Below are 13093 nucleotides of genomic sequence, written 5' to 3' on the forward strand. Positions count from 1 at the left end.
GCGGGAGAGAGGGAGTACAGGGGGGGGGGGCGGGAGAGAGGGAGTACAGGGGGGGGCGGGAGAGAGGGAGTACAGGGGGGGCGGGAGAGAGGGGAGTACAGGGGGGGCGGGAGATAGGGAGTACGGGGGGGGGGGCGGGAGAGAGGGAGTACAGGGGGGGCGGGAGAGAGGGAGTACAGGGGGGGGCGGGAGAGAGGGAGTACGGGGGGGGCGGGAGAGAGGGAGTACGGGGGGGGCGGGAGAGAGGGAGTACAGGGGGGGGCGGGAGAGAGGGAGTACAGGGGGGGGCGGGAGAGAGGGAGTACAGGGGGGGCGGGAGAGAGGGAGTACAGGGGGGCGGGAGAGAGGGAGTACAGGGGGGGGGCGGGGGAGAGAGGAGTACAGGGGGGGGCGGGGGAGAGAGGGAGTACAGGGGGGGCGGGGAGAGAGGGAGTACAGGGGGGGAGGGGGGAGAGAGGGAGTACAGGGGGGGAGGGGGAGAGAGGGAGTACAGGGGGGGGGAGAGAGGGAGTACAGGGGGGGGGGGGAGAGAGGGAGTACAGGGGGGGGAGAGAGGGAGTACAGGGGGGGGAGAGAGAGGGAGTACAGGGGGGGGAGAGAGGGAGTACAGGGGGGGGAGAGAGGGAGTACAGGGGGGGGAGAGAGGGAGTACAGGGGGGGGAGAGAGGGAGTACAGGGGGGGGGAGGAGTACAGGGGGGGGAGGAGTACAGGGGGGGGGGAGGAGTACAGGGGGGGGAGGGAGGGAGTACAGGGGAAGCCGTTATGCAGCCCTTTGCCTGTATGTCACTTCCGCCGTCTCCTCATCCTCTGGCTGTGCCCGTCCTCTCACCTGTATAGCCGCTTGGTGTGCAGCACCTTGGCCTCAGGCTCGCTGCTGCTGTCAGCGGCTCCCTGGCTCATGACTGCGGTCAGCATAGATCGGCCATGTCTGTCAGCGGCCAAACACCGCGAGAGAGGAGGCGAGAGAGCGAGAGAGCGCGAGAGACGTAACACAACGGCGCAGAGTGGGCGGGGCTGTGAGACTGACGTCAGCGAGGAGAGCGCGGGAAACGTATCAAATTTCACAACAGAGAGAAGCGCGCGGTGAAAATGTACAGAAAAGATGAGATGCTGGGATCGGGACTGTACGGTGCGGGGGTGACCTCCTCTTAGCCTCCCCCGGCCGCCGGTAACCTCCTCTTAGCCTCCGCTGGCGACCTCCTCTTAGCCTCCCCGGCCGCCGGCGACCTCCTCTTAGCCTCCCCGGCCGCCGGTAACCTCCTCTTAGCCTCCCCCGGCCGCCGGTAACCTCCTCTTAGCCTCCCCCGGCCGCCGGCAACCTCCTCTTAGCCTCCCCCGGCGACCTCCTCTTAGCCTCCCCCGGCCGCCGGTAACCTCCTCTTAGCCTCCGCTGGCGACCTCCTCTTAGCCTCCCCCGGCCGCCGGCAACCTCCTCTTAGCCTCCCCCGGCGACCTCCTCTTAGCCTCCCCCGGCCGCCGGTAACCTCCTCTTAGCCTCCGCTGGCGACCTCCTCTTAGCCGCCGCCGGCGACCTCCTCTTAGCCTCCCCCGGCGACCTCCTCTTAGCCTCCCCGGCGACCTCCTCTTAGCCTCCCCTGGCCGCCGGTGACCTCCTCTTAGCCTCCCCAGGCCGCCGGTAACCTCCTCTTAGCCTCCCCCGGCCGCCGGTAACCTCCTCTTAGCCGCCGCCGGTAACCTCCTCTTAGCCGCCGCCGGCGACCTCCTCTTAGCCGCCCCGGCGACCTCCTCTCAGCCTCCCCGGCGACCTCCTCTCAGCCTCCCCCGGCGACCTCCTCTCAGCCTCCCCCGGCGACCTCCTCTCAGCCTCCCCCGGCGGCCTCCTCTCAGCCTCCCCCGGCGGCCTCCTCTCAGCCTCCCCGGCGGCCTCCTCTCAGCCTCCCCCGGCGGCCTCCTCTCAGCCTCCCCCGGCGACCTCCTCTCAGCCTCCCCCGGCGACCTCCTCTCAGCCTCCCCCGGCGACCTCCTCTCAGCCTCCCCCGGCGGCCTCCTCTCAGCCTCCCCCGGCGGCCTCCTCTCAGCCTCCCCCCGGCGGCCTCCTCTCAGCCTCCCCCCCGGCGGCCTCCTCTCAGCCTCCCCCCGGCGGCCTCCTCTCAGCCTCCCCCCGGCGGCCTCCTCTTAGCCTCCCCCCGGCGGCCTCCTCTTAGCCTCCCCCCGGCGGCCTCCTCTTAGCCTCCCCCCGGCGGCCTCCTCTTAGCCTCCCCCCGGCGGCCTCCTCTTAGCCTCCCCCCGGCGGCCTCCTCTTAGCCTCCCCCCGGCGGCCTCCTCTTAGCCTCCCCCCGGCGGCCTCCTCTTAGCCTCCCCCCGGCGGCCTCCTCTTAGCCTCCCCCCGGCGGCCTCCTCTTAGCCTCCCCCCGGCGGCCTCCTCTTAGCCTCCCCCCGGCGGCCTCCTCTTAGCCTCCCCCCGGCGGCCTCCTCTTAGCCTCCCCCCGGCGGCCTCCTCTTAGCCTCCCCCCGGCGGCCTCCTCTTAGCCTCCCCCCGGCGGCCTCCTCTTAGCCTCCCCCCGGCGGCCTCCTCTTAGCTCCCCCGGCGGCCTCCTCTTAGCCTCCCCCCGGCGGCCTCCTCTTAGCCTCCCCCCGGCGGCCTCCTCTTAGCCTCCCCCCGGCGGCCTCCTCTTAGCCTCCCCCCGGCGGCCTCCTCTTAGCCTCCCCCCGGCGGCCTCCTCTTAGCCTCCCCCCGGCGGCCTCCTCTTAGCCTCCCCCCGGCGGCCTCCTCTTAGCCTCCCCCCGGCGGCCTCCTCTTAGCCTCCCCCGGCGGCCTCCTCTTAGCCTCCCCCCGGCGGCCTCCTCTTAGCCTCCCCCCGGCGGCCTCCTCTTAGCCTCCCCCCGGCGGCCTCCTCTTAGCCTCCCCCCGGCGGCCTCCTCTCACTGATTGATCTTGTTTGCTTTTGTTATTGTCCCTGGGAGGAAGAGGGGCGCTTATATATCAGGTATTGTGTGCGGACCCTGCGGGAGGGGAGTAATTCGGGCTGCTGTCTTTGTGATAGCTACAGTATCTTTAGGGAGTACATTGTTAGGTGTGTTCACTTCTGTTCATTTCTATCCACTCCTGCAGGTAAGAAAGGGTTAAAAGTAATGGCCCGGCCCCCTGAGCAGCGGCCCAGCCCTTTGCACACACCTCCAGCAGGTGAATAGGCGGAAGTGCTTATATGCTGGAGGGGGCTGTTACAGGTAGGAAGGCGAGCTGGCTGCCTGGGCTCCGGGTATGAGGTATGTCACCGGAGACTGTATACATCTGTACACACTGGTAAGACACCGCCTGACAGTCGCACGCTATGGTCGCTGATGGCTTACAACTTATCGAGTGGCTACGGAAGTGTCTGCTGATTATGGCAAGTAACAGAACATACTGTAGATGTCAAGGTGAAATATTCGGGATCTCCTGATGTTCGCCTTGAATTTAAGTATCATTTGGCAGCTGATCATAAAGGGTTTATTGATCGTCTATGGGACTTTTTATCTTGTTTTTTTTTCTCCGAGTGTTGTAAGCGACCGGTCACACCAGTTTACGCAGGAAGCCGTGTCTCCTGTAAAGTACCTGGTATGACCTCATCCACTTTACATTTTTCCTAATAACGAGCCACAGACATCCACATTGTATGTAACATGGCACCAAGAACACAAGAGACTGAAAAAATCAGCTTTGAAAACAGTAGGACATTTCTCCCAAAAAAAGGGAGTTCCCTCCTATAATAGTACAGCATCTCCTCCCGAAAAAATGTAAATTCTCTCCAATTGACTTGCAAATCCATCAGCAGGTATCTATTATCACTTATGGGATCAGTGTTAATCCTATCCCCGTCCAATCAACAAGGCCTCACTATCCCGTCACATTAAGATTAACAGGACATTTTCAGATTATAATTAAAGCCGCACGGACTCTTTATTATTAAGGTGTGGCGGTTTTCTGCAGCATAATTATGCTTTTCTTTGGTTCAGATTGCAGCACAAAGATTTCTAGCTCAGCTTCTGCCTGACTCAGATGGGGCAGATATCATCCCTATTACGGGAGGCGATTTCCAGCTCTTAAGCTAGTAACATCATCAAGATAATTACATATAATAAGGACGAGGATATGAGTTAAGGAGGAAAGCTTATAGACGGTGTTTATAGTAATATTCTTGTATATAAGGGGAAGTATTATAGTAGTTATATTCTTGTACATAGGAGCAGTATTATAGTAGTTATATTCTTGTACATAGGGGCAGTATTATAGTAGATATATTCTTGTACATAGGAGCAGTATTATAGTTGTTATATTCTTGTACATAGGGGCAGTATTATAGTAGTTATATTCTTGTACATAGGGGCAGTATTATAGTAGTTATATTCTTGTACATAGGGGCAGTATTATAGTAGTTATATTCTTGTACATAGGGGCAGTATTATAGTAGTTATATTCTTGTACATAGGGGCAGTATTATAGTAGTTATATTCTTGTACATAGGGGCAGTATTATAGTAGTTATATTCTTGTACATAGGGGCAGTATTATAGTAGTTATATTCTTGTACATAGGGGCAGTATCATAGTAGTTATATTCTATATTCTTGTATATAGAGGGCAGTATTATAGTAGTTATTGTACATAGGGGGCAGTATTATAGTAGTTATATTCTTATACATAGGGAGCAGTATTATAGTAGTTATATTCTTGTACATAGGGGTCAGTATTATAGTAGTTATATTCTTGTACATAGGGGTCAGTATTATAGTAGGTATATTCTTGTACATAGGAGACAGTATTATAGTAGGTATATTCTTGTACATAGGAGCAGTATTATAGTAGTTATATTCTTGTACACAGGGGCAGTATTATAGTAGTTATATTCTTGTACACAGGGGCAGTATTATAGTAGTTATATTCTTGTACATAGGGGCAGTATTATAGTAGCTATATTCTTGTACATAGGGGCAGTATTATAGTAGTTATATTCTTGTACATAGGGGCAGTATTATAGTAGTTATATTCTTGTACATAGGGGGCAGTATTATAGTAGGTATATTCTTGTACATAGGGGGCAGTATTATAGTAGGTATATTCTTGTACATAGGGGGCAGTATTGTAGCTATATTCTTGTACATAGGGGCAGTATTATAGTAGCTATATTCTTGTACATAGGGGCAGTATTATAGTAGCTATATTCTTGTACATAGGGGCAGTATTGTAGTAGCTATATTCTTGTACATAGGGGCAGTATTGTAGTAGCTATATTCTTGTACATAGGGGCAGTATTGTAGTAGTTATATTCTTGTACATAGGGGCAGTATTATAGTAGTTATATTCTTGTACATAGGGGCAGTATTATAGTAGTTATATTCTTGTACACTGGGGCAGTATTATAGTAGTTATATTCTTGTACACTGGGGCAGTATTATAGTAGTTATATTCTTGTACACTGGGGCAGTATTATAGTAGTTATATTCTTGTACACAGGGGCAGTATTATAGTAGTTATATTCTTGTACACAGGGGCAGTATTATAGTAGTTATATTCTTGTACATACGGGGCAGTATTATAGTAGTTATATTCTTGTACATACGGGGCAGTATTATAGTAGTTATATTCTTGTACATAGGGGGCAGTATTATAGTAGTTATATTCTTGTACATAGGGGGCAGTATTATAGTAGTTATATTCTTGTACATAGGGGGCAGTATTATAGTAGTTATATTCTTGTACATACGGGGCAGTATTATAGTAGTTATATTCTTGTACATAGGGGGCAGTATTATAGTAGTTATATTCTTGTACACAGGGGCAGTATTATAGTAGTTATATTCTTGTACACAGGGGCAGTATTATAGTAGTTATATTGTACACAGGGGCAGTATTATAGTAGTTATATTCTTGTACACAGGGGCAGTATTATAGTAGTTATATTCTTGTACATACGGGGCAGTATTATAGTAGTTATATTCTTGTACATACGGGGCAGTATTATAGTAGTTATATTCTTGTACATAGGGGGCAGTATTATAGTAGTTATATTCTTGTACATAGGAGCAGTATTATAGTAGTTATATTCTTGTACATAGGAGCAGTATTATAGTAGTTATATTCTTGTACATAGGGGGCAGTATTATAGTAGTTATATTCTTGTACATAGGAGCAGTATTATAGTAGTTATATTCTTGTACATAGGAGCAGTATTATAGTAGTTATAATACTGCCCCCTATGTACAAGAATATAACTACTATAATACTGCTCCTATGTACAAGAATATAACTACTATAATACTGCTCCTATGTACAAGAATATAACTACTATAATACTGCCCCCTATGTACAAGAATATAACTACTATAATACTGCTCCTATGTACAAGAATATAACTACTATAATACTGCTCCTATGTACAAGAATATAACTACTATAATACTGCCCCCTATGTACAAGAATATAACTACTATAATACTGCCCCGTATGTACAAGAATATAACTACTATAATACTGCCCCGTATGTACAAGAATATAACTACTATAATACTGCCCCTGTGTACAAGAATATAACTACTATAATACTGCCCCTGTGTACAATATAACTACTATAATACTGCCCCTGTGTACAAGAATATAACTACTATAATACTGCCCCCTATGTACAAGAATATAACTACTATAATACTGCCCCCTATGTACAAGAATATAGTAGTTATATTCTTGTACATAGGGGGCAGTATTATAGTAGTTATATTCTTGTACATAGGGGGCAGTATTATAGTAGTTATATTCTTGTACATAGGGGGCAGTATTATAGTAGTTATATTCTTGTACATAGGGGGCAGTATTATAGTAGTTATATTCTTGTACATAGGGGCAGTATTATAGTAGTTATATTCTTGTACATAGGGAGGAGTATTATAGTAGTTATATTCTTGTACATAGGGAGGAGTATTATAGTAGTTATATTCTTGTACATAGGGGCAGTATTATAGTAGCTATATTCTTGTACATAGGGGCAGTATTATAGTAGCTATATTCTTGTACATAGGGGCAGTATTGTAGTAGCTATATTCTTGTACATAGGGGCAGTATTGTAGTAGCTATATTCTTGTACATAGGGGCAGTATTGTAGTAGTTATATTCTTGTACATAGGGGCAGTATTATAGTAGTTATATTCTTGTACATAGGGGCAGTATTATAGTAGTTATATTCTTGTACACTGGGGCAGTATTATAGTAGTTATATTCTTGTACACTGGGGCAGTATTATAGTAGTTATATTCTTGTACACTGGGGCAGTATTATAGTAGTTATATTCTTGTACACAGGGGCAGTATTATAGTAGTTATATTCTTGTACACAGGGGCAGTATTATAGTAGTTATATTCTTGTACATACGGGGCAGTATTATAGTAGTTATATTCTTGTACATACGGGGCAGTATTATAGTAGTTATATTCTTGTACATAGGGGGCAGTATTATAGTAGTTATATTCTTGTACATAGGGGGCAGTATTATAGTAGTTATATTCTTGTACATAGGGGGCAGTATTATAGTAGTTATATTCTTGTACATACGGGGCAGTATTATAGTAGTTATATTCTTGTACATAGGGGGCAGTATTATAGTAGTTATATTCTTGTACACAGGGGCAGTATTATAGTAGTTATATTCTTGTACACAGGGGCAGTATTATAGTAGTTATATTGTACACAGGGGCAGTATTATAGTAGTTATATTCTTGTACACAGGGGCAGTATTATAGTAGTTATATTCTTGTACATACGGGGCAGTATTATAGTAGTTATATTCTTGTACATACGGGGCAGTATTATAGTAGTTATATTCTTGTACATAGGGGGCAGTATTATAGTAGTTATATTCTTGTACATAGGAGCAGTATTATAGTAGTTATATTCTTGTACATAGGAGCAGTATTATAGTAGTTATATTCTTGTACATAGGGGGCAGTATTATAGTAGTTATATTCTTGTACATAGGAGCAGTATTATAGTAGTTATATTCTTGTACATAGGAGCAGTATTATAGTAGTTATAATACTGCCCCCTATGTACAAGAATATAACTACTATAATACTGCTCCTATGTACAAGAATATAACTACTATAATACTGCTCCTATGTACAAGAATATAACTACTATAATACTGCCCCCTATGTACAAGAATATAACTACTATAATACTGCTCCTATGTACAAGAATATAACTACTATAATACTGCTCCTATGTACAAGAATATAACTACTATAATACTGCCCCCTATGTACAAGAATATAACTACTATAATACTGCCCCGTATGTACAAGAATATAACTACTATAATACTGCCCCGTATGTACAAGAATATAACTACTATAATACTGCCCCTGTGTACAAGAATATAACTACTATAATACTGCCCCTGTGTACAATATAACTACTATAATACTGCCCCTGTGTACAAGAATATAACTACTATAATACTGCCCCCTATGTACAAGAATATAACTACTATAATACTGCCCCCTATGTACAAGAATATAGTAGTTATATTCTTGTACATAGGGGGCAGTATTATAGTAGTTATATTCTTGTACATAGGGGGCAGTATTATAGTAGTTATATTCTTGTACATAGGGGGCAGTATTATAGTAGTTATATTCTTGTACATAGGGGGCAGTATTATAGTAGTTATATTCTTGTACATAGGGGCAGTATTATAGTAGTTATATTCTTGTACATAGGGAGGAGTATTATAGTAGTTATATTCTTGTACATAGGGAGGAGTATTATAGTAGTTATATTCTTGTACATAGGGAGGAGTATTATAGTAGTTATATTCTTGTACATAGGGAGGAGTATTATAGTAGTTATATTCTTGTACATAGGGAGGAGTATTATAGTAGTTATATTCTTGTACATAGGGGGCAGTATTATAGTAGTTATATTCTTGTACATAGGGGGCAGTATTATAGTAGTTATATTCTTGTACATAGGGAGCAGTATTATAGTAGTTATATTCTTGTACATAGGGAGCAGTATTATAGTAGTTATATTCTTGTACATAGGGGCAGTATTATAGTAGTTATAGTCCTGTGCATAGGGGGCAGTGTTGTGGGAACTTGCTGAGGGGGGCCGACCTATGACTGCTCCCATTGTAATCTCCATGCCCCTCCTTGTGCTGTGGTGGTTGGGACATTCACAATCAATCCTGATAATATCAGCTGTGACTGGAGTTGGTACATGATGACATGTTGTAAATTAGCACATGTAATTTAGGAAGATCTAATTAAATTTTTTCTCTTGTTTTATTACCAGTTCAGCCGCTGTGAAGAAATAACTGAGAATTGGGATGTAATAAGCGTTTACGGATTGTCCTAGGACCCATGAGAAGTGTAACGACTTCCTTTACGACCTGCCGTAAACACTAAGAAAAAAAATGGCCGAAACTCAGAATGCGATCCCAAAGCTGGACTCTATAGAGGAGAGGGGAATTGATTCTGTAGACTTTGTCACTTTGCAAAAGACTCCAGAGAAAAAGGTCCGTAATGTCGGCTTTTATGAACTGGATGTCCTAAAGAACGCGTCAGAAGATGGAGATACCACCGACCATACGAAATCTGAAGTTACGGAAGATGAGGAGAAAAAAGACCCAGAAGACAAAGGTGACGGGGACGATGTGCAGGACAATCGGCCTCAAGAGAATATTGACCCACCTACCAACTACTTAGACAAGACTCTGCCCTCATCACCCAAAAATTGTCGAAAACAGAGCAATCCGACGTGTCTGTGCAAGGAATGTGTGGAGAACTACATGAATATGTGTGAGAACGGTACAGAGCTGGCCCTGGATGACGAGGAGAACGAAGATGTCGCTAGTGATGACGAAAAGTCTCTCAGAAGCGGCTCAGAGACTTCAAGACGCACAAACTCTTCTGAAGATGATTTTGTGGGCACCAAGTATGAAGATGCCCAGGTGACCCTGCCTTACCCCGATGACAAGCGAGCACCTGAGTGTATCGCCAGGTTGAGCAATGCCGGCTTGTACGACCCCAGTGAAGACCTTAAGGGGAAGCCGGAGGATGATAACTCACAGGTGGTCATCAGAGCGGCTTTTTTTGTTGAACACCCACCTTTTGAGGAGCAGAAGAAAAATGTCCATATGGATCTATGTGAAAATGTGGACGTGGAAAAAGGAGATCCCGAGAGCGAGCCCTTAATTCGTCTCACCCGCAGGTCTGTGGAGAGGGAGCCTGAACTTCCAGGGCTCTGCCTGTGTCACTTGGCCTGTCTGAAAGTTGTGGGATCCTTCGTCTTCTCCATGGTTATGTTCCCTGCCTTGCTGTATGCGGCGTACGCTTGGCTACCCTTCGATGCTCCGCTCATACCAGATGTGCCGTCCAGACTCGTGTACACTTTACGGTGCTCGGCCTTCGCCTCATTCCCCATTGTTCTGGGTAAGGAAATATTCCTGTGGCATGTTCTTTCATCCATTGGGTATAGTCCGAACACACAAGGCTGTGGTTACAATCTGTTTATTGCCTCTGTATTGTGGCATTATTTCTGCACAACAACCATAAATTGACTGTTTCGCCGTCTCTTCCCTCTTCAGGTGTTATGATCCACGGGGTTTCGCGTCTCTGCGCTTCTTCCTACGATCCATTTGAAGCCAAGGAGCGAGAAGTAACGATACATCGGCGGTTTGTGAAGCAGAGCACCTTTCTTTTCGTCTTGTTCTTCTTCAACCTCTCGGTGCTGGCCACCTACCTGCCCCAGCAGCAGCTGAAGTTCATCCCGCTCCTCACCTGTCTCTTCTCTTTATCCCAGTAAGTTCTTTCCCTTCTAGACACACGGCCGACTTACAACATCGTTTTTCCTTGTCATAATTAGGAATGTAATTAGCAATAGCCCATTGTCTTCATTATGTTGTAAATTGATGACTGAGTCACACCTTTTATTTTTCCTGTACAGTTGAGCATAACTTTAACTTTTTCCCCTTTTGTTTTCTGTCCATGTTATAGGCTGATTTACTGGCTCTCCTTTGCCGTCGGGCGGTCCTTCCGCGGCTTCGGTTACGGCCTAACGTTCCTGCCGTTGCTCAGCATGATGATTTGCAATCTCTACTTCATGTTTGTCATCGAGCCAGAAAAAATGGTCTTTGTGGGTAACAGAGTTGTACCCCAGCATTGATGGCAGACCCCTGGTCACTACTAGATGGTTGCCATCGTCATCTTCGCAGCTTCCTCACCTAAGGCGGTGAGGATAATGAGTGATAGTAAGACTTTGACTAATGAACGCTAATGCAGGTTTTGCCTACGAACACTTACACAAAGTCTTCCATAAAAGCAAAATGGCACCATCTAGTCACTAGTAAAATGCACCGCTACTTTCCCAATGGGCAAATGGATCTTGGGCGGATGGGTGCGGACATCTCGTCTTGACCAGTTCTGTCTGCTCACTAATTCACACGACTTCGGATTTTGGGATTTGAATGGTAAAACGTAAGAGAATTGCAGGTTACGACAGCACTTAACACTTTCACTGAAGTAAGTCTGTTCTGTGGTGGTCCTGATGCTCTTGTATACTAGGTTTGCGCTGGTGTTTCTTCCTTTCTGTAGTAAATATACTCCACTGGTTTTATATAAATGAGACAATTCTCTTCAAATGACGTCACTACAGTTATTTATTAGGAGCCTTCTGATCAGTTGTTAATAAAATGTGTTATAATAATCGTGACTGAGTGTTATTACTATCCAACGAAATGTGAATGCCGGTGATCAGCGGTGACACCACTGAGAATGCCGCCTATCCATCACTAGAGATCAGCGGTGACATCACTGAGAATGCCGCCTATCCATCACCAGAGATCAGCGGTGACATCACTGAGAATGCCGCCTATCCATCACCAGAGATCAGCGGTGACATCACTGAGAATGCCGCCTATCCATCACTAGAGATCAGCGGTGACATCACTGAGAATGCCGCCTATCCATCACTAGAGATCAGCGGTGACATCACTGAGAATGCCGCCTATCCATCACTAGAGATCAGCGGTGACATCACTGAGAATGCCACCTATCCATCACCAGAGATCAGCGGTGACATCACTGAGAATGCCGCCTATCCATCACTAGAGATCAGCGGTGACATCACTGAGAATGCCGCCTATCCATCACTAGAGATCAGCGGTGACATCACTGAGAATGCCGCCTATCCATCACCAGAGATCAGCGATGACACCACTGAGAATGCCGCCTATCCATCACTAGAGATCAGCGGTGACATCACTGAGAATGCCGCCTATCCATCACTAGAGATCAGCGGTGACATCACTGAGAATGCCGCCTATCCATCACTAGAGATCAGCGGTGACATCACTGAGAATGCCGCCTATCCATCACTAGAGATCAGCGGTGACATCACTGAGAATGCCGCCTATCCATCACTAGAGATCAGCGGTGACATCACTGAGAATGCCGCCTATCCATCACCAGAGATCAGCGATGACACCACTGAGAATGCCGCCTATCCATCACTAGAGATCAGCGGTGACATCACTGAGAATGCCGCCTATCCATCACTAGAGATCAGCGGTGACATCACTGAGAATGCCGTCTATCCATCACTAGAGATCAGCGGTGACATCACTCAGAATGCCGCCAATCCATCACTAGAGATCAGCGGTGACATCACTCAGAATGCCGCCTATCCATCACTAGAGATCAGCGGTGACATCACTGAGAATGCCGCCTATCCATCACTAGAGATCAGCGGTGACATCACTGAGAATGCCGCCTATCCATCACCAGAGATCAGCGGTGACATCACTGAGAATGCCATCTATCCATCACTAGAGATCAGCGGTGACATCACTGAGAATGCTGCCTATCCATCACTAGAGATCAGCGGTGACATCACTGAGAATGCCGCCTATCCATCACCAGAGATCAGCGGTGACATCACTGAGAATGCCGCCTATCCATCACTAGAGATCAGCGGTGACATCACTGAGAATGCCGCCTATCCATCACCAGAGATCAGCGGTGACACCACTGAGAATGCCGCCTATCCATCACTAGAGATCAGCGGTGACATCACTGAGAATGCCGCCTATCCATCACTAGAGATC

The 13093-nt window shown here is 47.0% G+C and overlaps 2 protein-coding genes across 7 annotated transcripts in view; one reads left to right on the forward strand and one right to left on the reverse strand.

The window, feature by feature from the left end:
• The window catches only part of SMG5 (SMG5 nonsense mediated mRNA decay factor), a 31157-nt gene extending 30144 nt beyond the window's left edge, over nt 1-1013 (reverse strand). The window contains exon 1 of the mRNA XM_073639286.1: nt 831-1013. Coding sequence (XP_073495387.1) covers nt 831-916 — 86 coding nt within the window. The 5' untranslated portion in view covers nt 917-1013. The remainder of the gene's footprint in view (nt 1-830) is intronic.
• On the forward strand, nt 978-11694 carry TMEM79 (transmembrane protein 79). Of its 6 annotated transcripts, XM_073639288.1 has the most exons (5): nt 1114-1130; nt 3075-3190; nt 9283-10421; nt 10577-10790; nt 10986-11694. In XM_073639288.1, exons 3-5 carry the CDS (start codon nt 9404-9406, stop codon nt 11152-11154), a joined length of 1401 nt encoding a protein of 466 aa, XP_073495389.1. In that variant the 5' UTR covers nt 1114-1130; nt 3075-3190; nt 9283-9403; the 3' UTR covers nt 11155-11694. The 6 variants fall into 6 exon arrangements, with proteins under 6 accessions (XP_073495392.1, XP_073495391.1, XP_073495389.1 ...); XM_073639291.1 differs by lacking the exons at nt 1114-1130; nt 3075-3190 and adding an exon at nt 978-1092; XM_073639290.1 differs by lacking the exon at nt 3075-3190 and having other exon boundaries at nt 1002-1130.
• The last annotated feature ends 1399 nt before the right edge of the window (nt 11695-13093 follow it).

Source organism: Phyllobates terribilis, unplaced genomic scaffold, assembly GCF_046119375.1.
Source record: "Phyllobates terribilis strain yellow unplaced genomic scaffold, ASM4611937v1 Scaffold_7__3_contigs__length_470593459, whole genome shotgun sequence".
In the NCBI taxonomy this organism is placed as follows: domain Eukaryota; kingdom Metazoa; phylum Chordata; class Amphibia; order Anura; family Dendrobatidae; genus Phyllobates; species Phyllobates terribilis.